A 17,983-nucleotide genomic window follows, 5' to 3' on the forward strand; every position below is an offset into this window, starting at 1 on the left:
TACGTCCACCTATCAAGGACGGAGGCGATTAGCGAAGCTACTTTACTACGAATTTCTCGTGTTTTCATGTTGTTAAATTGTTCATGTTTGGCTAGATCGGGAATCGAACCTAGTATGACAATATATCATATTAGCTTTGCAGGTCTCGCTTCTAATCGCTCGGCTACCGTGGCGCCTTACTTAGATATAGTTTCATTTATTTATAAAAAAAATAACATGTTGTTTTAGCGAATTTTACAATGTAAAACTAGTTATATTTGAATGTATTTGGAATATTAATTTTACACAAATGCAGAGATTTGAATAACTTTACTTGCCTGTAAAATTACTATCTTAGATTCTTCCCTTTACACCTGAATTCCATCTTGAAGGTATAGAAAGAATGTCACAGGCACTAAGTAGATAAAATATAATAAAAGTACGTTAATGTTTATAAACAATTAATGCAATTTATATTTATAAACATGTAATGAACAAAAAAAAGCTTTTGCACAAACAATAATAATAATGAGTAGCTTGTTTGAAGACCACACAGCACGGACTGTAGATACCCCTGCTATCTATTGGTGGTCTAAGAAGTTATTTTGAGACAATAGCGCTCTATGAGTAAGCGGACGAAACTAAAACTAAAAGATTCCTTGCATGGAAAGTTGTCTTGAATTCCCAGAAAAATAAATCCTCTTGTCATTAAACTGAAATTCATTAATCTTTAATCACGCTTAAAAATTGCAGCATACACTAGTAAACAAAATCTCCTTAAATTAAAGCTGCTTTCTCCGACATCCATCTGCATTTGTATTAACAATGTCAGTTCTTGACATACGATAGGGAATCATCACCATAAAAGCTCCTTCATCTTTTCGAATGTCTCTTTTGGTATGCGGCCGTTTAAGTAAAGGAACTTGATGACTGCTCTGTAATCCACTGAGTCCATTATCAACCTCATACCACTTCAATCAAGACCATTATCAGTTCTGAGTTGCTAATTGGCATGTAACCTGTGGGCACTTTATAACATTACACATGTACATTTTTTGTGATAAATTAAAGTGGATCAGGTGAATGAATTATTGAGCGCTCCTGTCCTCATAAGTTGTTTTTCAGAAGAAATAATGTAAGATTGATGGGATCTATTAGAGTTCCGATATAGGTATTCACGTACACTCTTGTGCTTATATATGTAATAATGGAACCTGAGAATTGATATTCATTAGTACTTATTAGTATAAGCAAGGGGCGGGTGATTATGAGCATGCTTTGCAAGTGGGAGATCCCCAGTTCGAATCCCGAGTATAGCTATTTTTTATTCGTGAGACAAATTATTTATAGTTAAGTATGTGCTTAACTATAAACATCCAAGATACCTAATTGGTAGTTGGAGTTAGCCCCATCTGAAAAAATATTTCGATGTGTGTGACAAACCGTATCTACACTTAGAGACAATATGAGTTTCGGAAGTAAGTGTTAGGGGGGGACATTTTTTGTTATTGCCTTGAAGTAATGATAGTGTTAACGGTTTTTCTTCAGGATCAGGATGCTGTTGGAAACATGCAATGTTCACATTCCCTTAATTACTTTATTAATAGATGAAGTGTAGGTACTTTTTCTCACTAAAACTCCAAAAGTCAGACTTGTAGTGCCTGATTTTGGTAAAGTTAAGATTTTACTTTACTCATTTAGTTTTTTTAACACAAGTAGAGCTTTCGGTCACATCAGGGTGACTTTAAATACAACAAAATAAAAAATAAGAAATAAAAATTTAAAGAAACGTAATTACCTTTATTATTTATTACTTAATTTGTAATGGCTGACTTTATATTGGAGCTATCTCTTACAGGAATCATGTTTAATGATATAAGGTCTACTAGTGATCGTTTGTAAACCACAAGTAAGCACTCCTTAATTCTCTTCATCTGATTACAGGTTATGAAGATTAATTTCATAATTTCCATTTTAGGTGAACTTTTTATTCTACTTTTAGAAGAACGTTCCGATTATTTCATAAGAATTGTTCCCAAAAATAAATAGTCTTATGCTGTACGCATAATCACTGCAAAGAATGTAGCTTAAAAAATTAGGGAATCTTAAAAAAAAATAAGTAGGCTTTTTCTTTTAATAAAATTAGTATAATTTTCTTAAAAAATACTTTTTATTTATCACAACCAAATATTACATTTGGAAAAATACATGTATATAAAACAAAATATATATTGATTCCAACCAGATAATGGTTTGAAATATTCACCCAGATAACTTCGTATTAAATAAAAAACAAAAATTATAAACATAACACAATTTTTCAGAAAGAATGAAAAGAAATTCCTAACATAGAAACTAGAAATTGGCAAAGGACAATAATAAAAATAATCATTTAATCGATGAAATGAAACTATGCTAGAAAGAATATTTATTGGGAAAAAAAGACATACAAAAAACAGTTACTTAAATAAAAACATTAATATGGTATAGAAAAATAATCATTATTTAAAACATAATATTCTAAAAAATATTTATTTAAACCTTTCCTTTATTTAAAATTTATTAACTATAATTTTATAACAATCTTTAAAATAATTATTATTTCTAAATGGGTAAATTCGTTTCCTTGATTGACCTTAAGTAATAGCTCAGCTATCATATAATTTAGCCGACCTTTAGGAGGAACTCGCCAGCCTATTTGAACTTGAGAGACGACGACTCTACAGGTATTTTTATAAACCTATAACCCAATTTTTGGCCACCAACTTTCGATAGGATTCCTTTTCGATAGTAATATCTGTAAGAGTAATACAATAAATTATTTGTTGATTAATTATTAGCTTAAATACCACGTCATTCTCGATCAGCCATTCGACAGCGGGAAGTAAAAGTTGATTTTAAATTGTAATACTACAAAGTACTTCCACTCACTGATCTCAGGTCACCATCATAAATTATAAATAAAAATAAACTAAAAGGATGAAATAACTGCAATAAAGGTAAACTAAAGCAAACATACTTTTGTTATTTTTTCTTATTTTTAAATATTTAGAAATACAAATCAACATTGATTATAAAAATATTTTATATTCAATCTTCAAAATTGAAGAAGAGTTAATTTTTTTTTTTAGTACTTCTCACATCAATTTGGTAGTACATTTTTTCTGCTTTTGGATAAATGATTTCAAATATTAATTATTATTCAAACAAAAACAATATAATTTAAAGAGCATTTTCAAAAACCTTACTCTTACTTTTACGGATTATGGCCAAAAATAAAATTTAGTACATCTGTTGAAACTAGTTGAAAGATATGAAGCTCTTTGCTGCTAATGTCGTAAAACGAAACTATTTTTTAAAAAATAGAAAAAAAAATTATATTCTCATTAAAATTAATTTCGCTATGTCAGAATCGAAGGAACGAAACAAATTTTCAATTTTTGACATTTGATGTAGGTACTTATTTCAATGGCTCTAAACAGAAATTGAACGGCGAAAATGTATTTTTCATTTTGTACTAGAATGGCCTTCTTATTATATTTTTTGTTGGGTATTTTTAAAATACAAAAATTGGATAACTTTTCTCTTTTTTTGCCTCCTGAAAAATCACTTAAATGGAGTTGCGTTTCTCGAGTTCAGAAGGTGATTTAACAAAAAGGTTTAGTCAACACCAATTTTATTTGGGCAAAGTGATTTTTACAACTTTTTGCCAACAAAAAATAAATAAATAAATAAGCAAGCTAATATACAAAACTCTCCACTAATTGAAAGGATCATGTTTTTATAGTCAACCTACTTTTTTGATTAACTTTGATAAGAAGTTATAAAAACACAATCGTTTTAACTATATTTTTATATGAAATAAACAGTTACTTGTTTTAGGAAAGATATAGTCTGATTTATAATTTTCGAAATATTTTCAATTTGTAATTATACTAACCAATGGCCTAATTTTATTTTAAGCCTAAATCTTCTTTGTATGGTTTTAATATTTAAATTAAATACTTTTACGTAAAATTATTTACTTTTTCATCTAATATTTGAATGAATCATAAATATTATTCAAAAGCGGAAAAAATGTACTAAAGAAGAGATACTTGCCACGAAACTACACCCAAAATAATGAAAGCTAAAAGAAATCCAAAAACTCTTTTCTTAATTTTTCCTTAAAAAGAATTCACCGGCAAATGTTTTGTAAGGACTGTTTTTTTCCCCCAGAGAATTATCTGTAAGCCATTAGGATGTTGTAAAAGTTCAGATATTAATATAGGAGAAAGGGATGTAGACACAATGTCAAAATAAAAAATGTTTTGACTAATTAAAAGGACTGTAATTTCGTTGGAATTAGATTTAAAGGGAAAAAAAGTCAAATCACGAGAGAAATCAGTTCAAGTGGTGTGTACTTGGAACTAAATACAGCAAGGTGCATTTTATGTTCAGTAATTCTACAATTAATTCCAAAAGCTTCTTTCAATTGCCAATGTGCATCGATGAATGAAGCGCAAATCCTAAATAACTCAATTGAATTTTGGTTAACAAATACTTTTCTTATTATTAAAGAAATATGACTCAAAATTATCAGGTACATGATACTAAATGCTTCTAGAGAGTCCTCTGGTTGTAACCTTATATTCAAAAACAAAAAAAAAACTAACCTTAATGAGCGAGCCAACGTATCAAATGTCATTTCTGGATTATTTTTATGAATCCCCCATAATCTTGAAACAACTTTGCTATTTATCACTTTAAAGTGGCCATTTGCTTTATCGACCCATTGTATATACGGATAACATCTTTCATCGTCCAGCAATTTCAATAAAAATTCCCAAAGGAAGGTACCTGTAACAAAAAAAAATGTTTAAATACCCGCTCCCAAATAGTAGGGAAAAAAAAGAGAGAAGTAAAACGTTAATGAAAGAAGTTTTATTACCTGTGTCTTTCTATTGCGAAACTTCACTTCATTTTTTCATTATTTTGAATTTGCCAGTCATGATTTCAGGTTTAATATTATTATTAATATCTTAATAAAGTGCTTATAATTTTTATTTTGATTAATAAAATGTTTTTGAAATCGGGAGATTTGGCAAAGGTTGCCGAGTGGACCAGTTTTCACTTGGATGAAATTATTATTTTTGTTTTGCTTTTTAGAAGTGCAAATTAGCGATTTGAAAATAACGTTTAAGTTGACTATTAATAAAAACCAACAGTTATAAAATAAAATTTATTATTTTAATATCATTAGAATGTTAATGAAAAAACCGTCTTTATCCCGTTGAAAATATCTCTCCTAAATTTGTCTTTCAAGGTTTTATGTGTTTTGATTTTTCCGAGAGAATATGTAATGGCTAAAAAGGAGCTATTCTCAAATCACTCTCAGAGTTCAACTGGGAGAACTAATAACACAATAATAAACAGAGACAAATAGCCAAAATAATTTTTATGTTACTTTATTTTGCATTATTTAAAAGAACCAGTGAATAACTCCATTATGTTTTATAATAATAATAAGTAAACATTTGAATTATTATAGAACACTGTTCCAGCTATAAAACGCTTACTTGTTAATCTGTTTTCTTTACATCTTCTTATTTAAATTATTATTTTTAATATATATTTGTAATTATTTTAAAATGCGATCCCATCTTTCATAAAAATAGTATTTACAGCAATTACATAAATTTCTTCATATGAAAATATCACCAACTTTTTTAAATCTACACCATACTTTCTAAATTTAAGGTACATTCTTTCGTAATTAAAGAACTATACTGTACTTTAATTTGTTTCTTATCAAATATTAATGCAAATTTTTTGCTTATTTGAGAAAAAACATTTAATTACACAAAAGATGGCTTTTAAAAAACGTTTGTGTACATATTATTTTAAAAACATTATTATTATTTATTTATGTTCTTAAATAAATAATTTAAGAATATAAATTTAAAAATATGACAATGGAATGAAGTTCCATAACTTTTCTTTAAAATTATTTTGTGTCTATTTTGTTTGATATTTAAATTTTGTATTTATGTAACAATATAACGGACATTGAGCTGTTCTTATTTTAATTTGTTAGCAATAACTTTAATATTTTAAAAATTATGATAATTTGTTAATTTAAAAATTGAAAATGCTATGAGAGGTGTCAAAAAGGCAAATTTGTAGTTTTTTTTATTTTTTAGGAAAATTTCCAACTATATTTATTTATAATATATTAAATATATAAGTTATAAATACAAAAGTTTGTTTATTTTTTCTAATTTCTCAATCCAAAATCAGTCTCATAGTCCGACCGAAGTCCAAACAAGGCTATTCACAGCTTCCGTTACAACTTCCCGAACCAGCCACTTTATGAATATTTAATTTTTATAAAAATTGTTTAAAATATATTTTTCTTTTAAAACTCAGAGTGGACATAGTTTTTTCCCTTTTTTTTATGGAGGCCACTTTATTAATTGGCAGTAATTCAAATTTTTGTAGTTTTGTTTTTGTTTTAAATATAAATTGAAATACTTTTTTTAAGTTTTTAACATTTAACCACACCATATATTAAATAATAATAATATAATCATAATAATAATGATAAAATTAGCACTTTATCTTCTCTCATTTATTTTTATTTTTTGCATTTTTTTTTTTTGGATGGAAATTTAGCGCAAAAAATGTTATAAATTTTTTTCAAGTTTGAATTTAAAAAATAACAAAAAAAAGGCAATCTTCTTTTCTTTACAGCTGTTTTGTACTTTAATTACAATAATATATTAATTATTTTTTTGAAATTATACTATTTTGTAATAAAAACACTGGGAGAATAATTATACTTATATTTATATTCTAGATATTTCAATTAAAGAAATTAACTTCTGCTAAACAAAAATTTGTCGTAATAACTAAAAATATGGTAAACACAATGAAAATTAAGTACATTATATAAAACAATTATAAAATACAAGTTTTTGTTTTTATGCTTTTTTTACAAACTATGTATAAAATCTATTTATATGTATATATAAATTTGCTTTAATATTTATATGTTAAAGAATAGACTCTTAAACCCTAGTAAAAGATGTATGAACACAAATGAAATAGAAAGGGCAAATAAAAGAAGAAAAAAGAAAAAAAATAAAATAAAAAGCAAGAATAAATAATTAAATTATATACAGAAAATAAAAAGAATCTTACAAATAAAGTACAATTTTTCCACACAATCGTATCATCGTCATGGTAGGCTCCAAAGTGTGTTTGTTTAATATTTACAACGAAATATGTGAGATAAATTGGTCTCAAATATATGTGGGCAGTGTATTGCCTTTTTAAAATTACCAATCTTTTATTTATTGAGATCACAACTTCAGCAATTCAATATCAACTTCAAAGAAAGAAGCATCATCTGTTACATTAACCCAGTGCTCGGCACAGACCCCTCTTGCTCTGCAGCTTTCACGGCAAAAATATTTTTTGAAAAAATAAAAAAAAAATTAAAAATCATAAAAAATACAAATCAAAATCCAAGCTATTAATTTTATTACAAATGTTTTCCAAATTCTGTTTCAGGTCTCTCTTAATTATTTTAATATTTTAAAAATGAGCAAATACTTATTATTATAAATATAATAAACTAGTTTTATTTTATTTCTTATTTTTAAACTACAATTTGTTTAATTGTACATTTAAACATTTAAATATATTATATATAAAAATTCACGAGGAGGTATTTTAAATATTTGTATCAGAATTTAAATTTAATATTGTGCAAAAAATGAGCTAGAGAAAGCTAATAAGAGAAAAATTGGCAGTGTTTAATTTTGTTTTCTTAACAAAAAACAGAAAATGAAAAACAAATGGTTTATATTTTTTATAATTTTTATTTTTAATAATTAATTTATATCGGTTAAAAGGGAAAATGTAGCAAATAGTACTTTCATTGCAGGCTTCGTGTGTGCAACAAAAAATAATTTACTTTTTTGTTTTTGTTATCCACACATAGAACTATTAATACCCAAAGGGGTTCCACATTATTTTGAAATACATATAAAAATAAGAATCTTAGTGTTTAAACATTTAAAAATTCAACTATCTAGTCGATTCGTTGGCAAAAGACACTTAGTAAACACTTAGCACCCTAAAAAAGGGCGAATATTTTCTTAAATAGCCACATCAATGAGCGAGTGTCTAACAACCAGAATGCAACATTGATAAAACATTTATACTTTATACAAGAACAATTATATATATTTTTTCATTTATTTATATTTATATATATATAATATATAGAAAATGTTTTTTTTGTATTTTTTGTTTTTATACATATATATAATATACTTTTTTAAATTCTTAATTATTTTAAAAAATAATAAATCATTATACAATTAAGGGGGGTATATTCTCTGATGGGGGGGAGTGTGGTAACAACTTAGACTCAAATAAGTATCATGGGAGTTCAGGGTCACGCCCCAGTGCAGTCTATTTCTACGATATCCTTGGGTACATCCACGAATTGGTAAACCAGCCTCTGGCCATCCACTTTGGCTAGGATACCCCTCTGATAATAATATCTGCAACAAATAAATAATTTTAATCAATGAAAAGTTTAACTAAAATTTAAATATATATCGTATATATAACTAAAACAACCGGTTGTTTGCGAAGATATGGACAACTATAAAGAGTAAAACACGAAATATTACTGCTCACTAACCAACAAGTGCAATCCACACGCTATCGATTTATTACTAAACCAATTAATGAGAAATTTATTTGATTTCAGTTCATAATTAAATTTCTGAATAATTTTACAAACCAATTCTAAACTATATAACTGCTTGAATAAAACAAGTTTAACCCAACTCTAATGAAAATCATTAAATTATTGTTATGCATAAACAATACACAAAGCTATGTAAATAAAAATATAAATGTTGATTTGTTCAAAATCTTAAATCTCCGTAAGTTCTTCACCGATGGCTTTGAAATTTTGGAACAACGTTGCATTCGAATACACGCGTGTTTTGATATACCTATGATGTAGATGTCAACCTGTGACAGGTAAAAACATGCTTTTTTGAAAACACCACCTCCTATTGGACATGAAATGAACACTCGCTACACTAAATATTTTACGTTTCCATTTCAATGTTTCCGAATACATTGTTAAAATGAATGTTCATAGATATCAATGTGCCTTGAAACCACCGGCTACAACGTTAACTGCTTACTTCACGTTGTCAAAATGACGAGTTTACGAAAACTCTGCTGTATTCGGAAAAGACTACGTATTACACGTGGAGCGCAGAGTAGAAAATCATTTGAACGACGCAAACGAGGAGAGCGAGTCGACGGACAAACTGGCATATTTAAAGAAACTACGATAAGCAGACTGTACACCGTACATCCCAATCAAAATGAATGCTTCTTTTTTTCGCATGCTGTTGGTAAATGTGCCCGATCCAATGACTTTTAAGCATTGAGAATTGTCAACGGCGTTACACACGCCACTTTCGGTAGTGCACGTCAAGTTCTGAATTTATTGAAGAACGACCGACACTGGGATGTATGCATTAATGACGCGTGCAACATCTCACATCCAAATCAAATTCGTGCAGTGTTTTGCAATCATATTGACCGCCTGCTCTCCTTCATCTCTAACAAACTTATGGGAGAAATATAAATCGCAAATGGCTGAAGATTGTTTCCCTTCGAATACGCAAGGAAAATACAAATATGAACATGGATTTCACAGCTGATTCTACAACTAAGGGTTGATAATGATTAAAGATTTGTACTTGGAAATCACGAACAAAGTTCTCTATCAATGGGGAATGCCATTGCCAAATCTATCTGCTGCTACTTCGTTCACCGTAGATTGCATCGTGAACAAAATTACAACAATGGTGATCTTTTGACGTATGTGCAATCAAATATTCCTAACCTAACGCTTGAGCAAAAAAGCATTTATGATCAAATAATGCAATCTGTCAATAACGGGGTTGGCGATATCTGATTCTTAGATGCGTCAAGAGTAATTCGATCCCAAAATGACAGCCCTTCTCTTGCGCCGTCCAGAATAGTTCCATTTAACCAGAATGAGCCACAACAATGTGTGACCGGGTACAGCTAGAAATAAATACTATTAATTTCTGAAAAAATGAAGTGGACCATATCAAGGCGACGGGCGTACCTAGTATTACAGACTTGAGGAATTTGTTATAAAAATGCATCAAGTTTCAGTCAAAACTGAATAGACAGAATTGGGGGAAAAACTGCTATACGTATGGCTACTTCAACAATACGAACAATTTTTGTCAGTAGAAAATCTTTCTAGATTTTTCTTATTCTTTAAACATTTACAAATCATGCAGGAAAATGTTAAATTTTGACTATAATAATTACCTGAGAGCACGTCCCATTGTTTCATAATTCATATCTGGTTTGTTTTTATGCAGGCCCCACAGCCTAGAGACTGCTTTAGAATCTACTAATTTAAATACACCCTTCTCCCGGTTGGTCCATTTTATGTACCTGGGACAGTAATCCCTATCTTGTAGAAGTTTCAGCAGAAATTCCCATAGATATGTAGTAGAACCTGGAAAAATATTTTTCTTATTAATTTCTAAATGTATATAAGCATTTTGTATAGTAATAGTGTTAGATTGACTGGCCGTGGTATTCTCAACGGTAATACCAAGAGGGCTGAACTTTTTTAAAAGATTCAGAATTCGAGGCAGACGTCTGCCTTGCTTTCATGATCGATGAGATTGCCTAATGGAAACTAGGAAAGAGTTAATAATCTATTCAAAATTATTATACGAAAGGTATCCTAATGGATAATTTCTCAATCACACATGATTGGATTAAGGTAATTACTTATTAAATTAACTATATTTAACATGTTTGAACGCAAACTGGGGTTTTGGCCCATTGTTTTTCGTTTTTCAATAACATCAAGAGAAAAACAAACAGGGCCAATCAGAAAATACAAACTTAGCGAGAGCGCTAAGAGTTCATACATTTATGTAACAATATTTCATCTATGGTACAAATATTAAACATTTTTATAATTTCAAGAGAAAGAAGTTACAAAAACCTTTTGTCAGTTAAAAAAACAAAACAAACCTTCTCTACTTTTGCGTTTAGGTCCTGTAGCCGTTGGACTACAACCGCTTCTGGCTCTTTTAACTTTCTTCTTCATGCAATGCTGAAAACCAAGTTCCAACAGGTAGAGGTCATCATGCGAACTGGAGGCGGCCGCCTGTATGACAGAGGCCCGTGGAGGTGAGGGGGCTTGCGGTGGCGCGAAGTAACTCTGCGGGGGTCCCATGTATCCTCCAGTCCCCCCTCCACCACCATAGGTTTCACTCACTATAAAATAAAAAATAAAAATATATATTTATTTAAATTTAACACAATTAATTACTACTTAATATGAAGGTCAGTTTAGTTGGCTCTGAGATAAGAGATATTTACAGATCTTAAAGAACTCAAAGGAGTTGTTCAATTCGAAAGAAACAGTAAAGTATGGGTAAAGTTTAGTAGAGCAGACAGACTCAGCTATGATGTGACAGACTGCAAGGATAATTTTGTCAAAGTAGAGTTTAGAAACGTGACTGAAGACACAATTATTTTTCAAAAACAGACAAAATATTTCTGAAATACTAACTTTTTATTTAGTACGCGGAATGACTTTGATAGCAAATTCATAACGATTCAGTGGTATTGTTTTGACAAATCTTGTAATGCAGAGTAATTTAGACCGCTACAAACTTTTGCAACTACTTCTATGTCGGCTAAGTTCGTGGTGAAATCCAAATTTTTAACAGATGAATTTGAAACGCGCACATCATGAAAATCATGACTTGAGGAAAATAAAAGTCCCTGACATATAAAAAGTTCGTGTGGTTGATAGGTGACTTAGCTTTTCTGGTTGGCATTACTAATCACAAAAATTAGCCACTTCATGGAGAAGATCAATTAGATACTCAACTTTATGGACATATTTTCTCTTTTCAGGGCAAGTAGAATTTTTTTGAAAATCAAGTGAAATCAAGTGAACTACAAGGAAGTTTCAAAAAAAATTTTAGTTTAACTTCAAAATGTTGAATAGATAAACTGAATGTTACCCTGCAAGTTCCTATTTCTGGCTTACAAAAAGAAAAGTTGTTGCATTTATTTAGCAACTTTTTGGTCATTTTTCTCAAAACTTTTGCTCTGCAGCTTGCACTCACCGATATGTAAAACATTTGCAAAATAAATTTAATGAACGTAATATTTATTATTAAACTTCTGTCGTATTTCATTAAAAAGCAATAATTAAGAGCAGATGCATCAAATGCAACTAACAGGCCACTTTAGGTTCACGTTTTCATTCGCAAATATTGAAGCTAAATCGAAAAATAAGAACCACTAATATAATGAAAAGTTAGAATAGATTTCGGAGTTCTATTAGACTGGAATCAACTAACAAAATGTTAAGTATCGTATAAATTACCATTATATTTTTTTGTATCAAATATGATGGGTACAATAAAATAAACAATTTACCAAGGTAGATGAAATTCAAGTTATTTATTGTACAGCTTTTCCCAAATATGTTTGGAGAAATTATTTGATTAATAATTATTTTATCGCCATATAATATCATTTACCCCACACTTTGCAACACAAGCTAAATTTAACAAAGTTTTGAGACAAGGGAAAATAATTCAACTCTGATTAAACGGGAGGATAACTTTTATTGAGTTGAATATTTTATAAAAGTTTTGAAGCGAAGAAAGAAATATTTATTAGGCTCAAATTTTTGCCACATTAAATAAATAAATGTGGTAATTAGTGAAAACTGTTAATAACTTTGGTTAATGCGAAGGGAGGTGAGTAATATAAGTGGATGAGTAAAAGGAGACAATTCCGGATAAGGCGTAAAAGGATGTAAAGAATCAACTGTTGGAATTACATCCGGCGTACTTTTTTCGCCAATCTGACGCCACTAACCGACTAATATTAGGGATAAAGGACTGGTTCTTTCGGATAAACTGCGTGCAGCGGAAGCAAGATTACCAAAATGAAGAAACACTAATTTTATCCATTTGCAATTACGATAGTTTTAAACTATTTTATAAGAAAACAAAAAAATCCAGATGGGGACTGTTTCGAGAAGAAAAAACAACAATATATGCAAATAAATTCAGGTCAGGGTTACCTTTTTATTATTAGTCAGTGAATTGTAAGATATTTTAGTACAATAGCTTTATGCTTCAGAATTTTTTTAATTTATAAATGGCCCAATATTTACAATAAGTAAATAAAAAAAAAAAGCTAGAGAGCTTCAGTTTACAATGGTTAAGATGAATATCCGGACCTAGGGCAAAAGGCAGAATATGGATATTTGCCAAGATTAGTAGCGTGTACTCCCTTGAACCCAACGAACACTACTAATACACTAACACTACTACTACTTAGCCACGCCCACGCCACCTTATGTATGTTTGTTATACTGCAGCTTTTTAAATAGTTAAGTCCTTGGAAAATTTAAAAATTAAAAATTACTGAATTTTTAACTTTCAATTCGTTTTACTATTATAAGTTACCAAACAAATATGCTCATATTTTTAAAAATCATTGACTACGTCAAGGCTTTTTAGATTTGATGGTTGATGATATCACAATGGGTGGAATTTTATTAAATAAATGGATTTCCGCAACAAGCTTGATCAAGTTCACCACAAATAATCATCTAGAGAGAGGGTGCCAGTCAGCACGTATCTATCTCGAACCGGAGACAAGCAGACCCTTTTTAATTCACAACACAAGAGCGTATCACAGCCAATAGTTGTCACCACAAGTTTTACAAATTCTGTTATAATAATGAATTTCTACAATTTCTAATTTTGCTTTTTCACAAACCCCCAAAAAAACAGAAATTGCTTGAACTAAGAACCTAATGAGAGTTAACACTAAACAATTAACTAATAATTGTCACTGAGAAATTTGGACAGCTGACTTTTCAGCCTAATTCAGACAACTTGCAACTATTATTCACGACAAATGTTGCTTCGACATTTTACTGGATACATTTTTTTTGGATACAATCACAAAAGATACCCTGTTGGCTCCCACCAAAGGCCATAAGAGGATTTGACAGTTTTAAATCAAGTATAGCAATCCAATATCGGGAACTCCCATAATTCGGTAACCGTTTAACTTAATTGCCACAAATCACATATTTTTTTTGCTTGTTTTTTTGGCATTGGCTTTCGCCATACAGCCAGCATCGTCTAGGTGCTTATCACTAGAATATCACTCACTCTCCATTCTTACTTATAAATACATTCGCTTCACACATTCAACCCTCTACTATATCCAACTATTTACATAAATTACAGCTAATGGATGGATCTGTGCTCCTGCCATCCTTATAGCTTAACCGAAATTGAAATCACGTAATCCTTCTCTAATCATTTTCTTGCATTCATTCTAATCGGCTATAACTTTTAACTACATTCATACATTTAAATACATTGCTAGCTCTGCTTTAGACTTAAGTACATAGAAGTTGGCGGAGAATATTATGTGTTCGTAGCGAAATGGTGCATCTAAATACCTGTATAAGTCGTCAAACATTCGTTTCCTTTCTACTACATAATGTGAACATATCATTATTATATGTTTGAAATCCTCCTCCTCATTGCAATCTACGCAAAGAGGAGAGGACCTCACATAATTTAAAGTTTGAATTGAGTTGGCGTAATTAAAGAATAAAACTTTTTCAATAAAGCTATTCAGTTCTTGTTAGATATTGTTATTAAAATTACAGGTAAAATGTATATTTTGTAACTTTTATTGGGGATTCCCCAGTAGAACAGTTTAGATGGAAAATACCAAGTCTATATTTGAGTCACAAATGAAACTCGGAGAGCAAGGTCTTTCTTGAAGATCCTATAGTTTGATTCTCTCTGATAAAGTTAAGGCGAGAATTTTATTTATTAATTTCCTCGCGTTTAGGGCAGCAATAAATATGTGCTGTGTAGGAGTAGTGTCCTTGAAGGAAGAAGCAAAATGGCCGCAAGTAAAGCCGTGCAATGACCAGGAAATGGCGGGAGCTACATTTAAGTGGCCTTGTACTTTTAGCAGTTCGTCTTGTTTATTTAATTATTTTTAAAACAGAAAATTATGCGGCTGCCAAATATCCTTTAGCTAGTGACAAACCAACCGCGGAGCTGCAAACAAATATGTATTTATGTAACAAAGGAAATAGAACTAATTGTAGAAGAGGCTGGTAAAAGCAGTGGGTAATACAAATAGTAGATATAGGTGAGGAGAGGGACGTGGCGATGATAAGAGACGAGTAGGCGATGAAAGTCAAGGTCACACGTAGCGCAAATAGTGGGGGACGAGGGGGCGCACTATATTTGGCTTGCGAACAGTGGGAGTGAGCAGCGAGCACTGGCGCGCGGGAGAGGGGCAGACACTTGGCAATTGCGCCTTCCTTTAAGTGCAACGACACACTGACTTTCAAACCGACCACCAAGGTCGTGGCGCATGCGCCCAACGCCCGCTCCTCCTCGCCAAATATCCGCATCCGTGATACTATCGCCAACATTTTACTGTCGCTTCTTCACCTAAATCCACAGCCGGCCCTCTCTTATCTTCCCAACTTTCTCCCTTCGCAAGAAACGAGATCAGATTTCTTATCCTATTGTTTTTCTTTCCATCAAAAAGGTTGCTCCTAATTTTTCTAGTTACCTCTATCATTAATTTCTACAAAAAAAAACAAAAAAAAAACTGGGTTTTCTTTAGAAATAAGATTTAAAACTAACTTTGGCAAAGTTTTATGGAAACTGAAAGTATATCCAGGATGTGCTGCAAGGGGATGGTAGAGAAGCTGGCCTTGAGCAGGGCGTTACCATCTACTTGGCGCTATTCGCCAGCAGTCTTATTCCTCCTTTACCCACCGCATTGACACATTACATTGTAACACGCCTTGCGTAACCTCTTCACGAGTGGTAAACCTCTCCAAATAACTGTGATAACTGTATTTAAAATTATACATTTTGCAAATTTTTTTTCCCCCAACAGATTTTTTCCCTCCGATATAATTACTGTCCGAGAAGATAATAAGGCGTCCTTGACAATGTGGTGTTTAGCAATAGTAGGGAGCTTTAAAAGAAGAGGTCGCAGTGTTGTGTTCGTGTGGCCGATAGCTGGGTCGTTGCCAGAGTAAATATAAAAGTGCCTTCATACAACTTAAATACATATTTACAGACAAACATACTTTACAATGATTTCCTCATAATCATTTTTACTCCTTCTTTTCGCTTAAAATTTACAAAACAATCGTAATTTTAGCGAAGCAAACAGGTACATTTTGTGAATTTCATTTCAGGAGAGAAAAGGAGGCGGCTATTGGATATCATTGTTAAAGTTCATCTAAATAAATCTGAGGGAATTTCTAAGACCCAAAATTTCTTGTAATATATAGGCGCGATGGGTTGATGCATTTTGTGGGAATACATCCTGGACGTTAATTAGACGAACAACTTGATAAAGGCAACAGAAGTAATCTAACTTCATTACCTGTCCTTTTCTTATAATATTCGCCTTGTTTTGCTGTTTTACGAGAGAAGTTTGTTGTGTGAACACTTTCACGACTTAACACTTGACAATTCTCCAGTTTTTCACTCATTGGGAACATTTTCACCCCCTCAAAGCGCCCAAAAAACTAATTTCCCTTAGAACAATTATTATAGAAAATAAAAGAATTTGAAGTGAATACGAAATTAAGAGAAAATTTAGGAGATTTTTTTTCTATCTCGGAAAAATGAAAAAAATTTCTACGCACTTGGTATTTAATCAAGATATTTTAACCGCCATTTATAACATAATACACGCAGAATCTTACATTATACTTAAATGTTACTTTTAGAACAAATAAATGTATGAAGTTATTTTAAAGAACGTCAAAAAAGGGATTAATCCATTCGATCAAGTGTTACTTCCGGTAAATGGATTTTGACCTCCAATGAAGCCCCCCCCCCCATCTAAATATAAAGTTACAGCTTCCTACGGTTTTTAGTTTTTTGAGATATTTTAAAAAGACCTTTTTTTTTTTTTTTAAAAAAAAACAAAAACACTTCGGATTCAGGGAACCTCAAACCGAATACTTCCGGTTTAAATTCGAAATCAAAAGTTTGATAAGATAGCCAATACTTTCCATACCATAGTAAACATAATTCAAAAAAAATGAACACAAACATTAAATTAATAATTATAACGGTTTGAAATGTTTAAAAGAATACATCTCTTTTATAATTTGTGTTCGTAATAAAAAAAATAAAATAAGGAATTTATTACACTAAAACTCAGTATAAATTTAATTTAATGCATTAATAAAAATTGAAAATGTATGCAAAAAATGAAAACCCTAATTATTTCATTCAAAGTAATTAGAAAAAATAAAGTTTACAAATCCGTTATAGTGGAAATCTCCTCAATTTGCAATGAATTTAGAAACTCCTTTGATTGTTTTCAGAAAAAAAAAACGAAGATTTTTATTTTTAAGCACAAGATTAGAAGTAAATAAAACGTCTCAAATACATAAAATAATCGGGATGTTTATATCAAACGCTGCTTTTTTTTTCTTCTTCTTAAACGTGAATTAAACGTGCGTAAGTTGAATTATTGCATATCAGATTGGAGGGGGGCTGCTTTATAAGCAACAACTTCACTGAACCCCCTAGAATGTGCGCCCTGGGGACTAGTAGGTGAACAATAGTCACAATGATGGTAGTGGATGTAAAGTATATGATAATGGCGTAAAGTGAACAAATTAAAACACACACACACTCACTTTCTCTTGTAGCAATTTTTCCAAAATTTTCTTGATAAGGTGGAAAAATCGCCAGAAACGATGAAGAGGTATATTTAGAATTGAAAATAATTATTTAATCGCAATTCAATATTAGTAGAGGTAGGCAGGAATTGCACTGTTCTTTCATTCTGTGACTATTCCCCA

The 17,983-nt window shown here is 30.6% G+C and overlaps 1 protein-coding gene across 6 annotated transcripts in view; it reads right to left on the bottom strand.

Annotated features, from left to right (window-relative positions):
- Positions 1 to 5,410: 5,410 nt before the first annotated feature.
- Positions 5,411 to 17,983, bottom strand: part of Eip74EF (Ecdysone-induced protein E74) — a 539,076-nt gene continuing 526,503 nt past the window's right edge. For all 6 annotated transcript variants that reach the window (XM_074138086.1, XM_074138095.1, XM_074138052.1 and 3 more), the window contains 3 exons: positions 11,092 to 11,337; positions 10,369 to 10,561; positions 5,411 to 8,534 (listed from right to left, as the gene is read on the bottom strand). In XM_074138086.1, coding sequence (XP_073994187.1) covers positions 8,426 to 8,534; positions 10,369 to 10,561; positions 11,092 to 11,337 — 548 coding nt within the window. In that variant the 3' untranslated portion in view covers positions 5,411 to 8,425. The remainder of the gene's footprint in view (positions 8,535 to 10,368; positions 10,562 to 11,091; positions 11,338 to 17,983) is intronic.

The sequence above is a fragment of the Rhodnius prolixus genome, unplaced genomic scaffold, assembly GCF_049639745.1.
Source record: "Rhodnius prolixus isolate KJV_2025 unplaced genomic scaffold, Rpr scaffold_1, whole genome shotgun sequence".
Lineage (NCBI taxonomy): Eukaryota > Metazoa > Arthropoda > Insecta > Hemiptera > Reduviidae > Rhodnius > Rhodnius prolixus.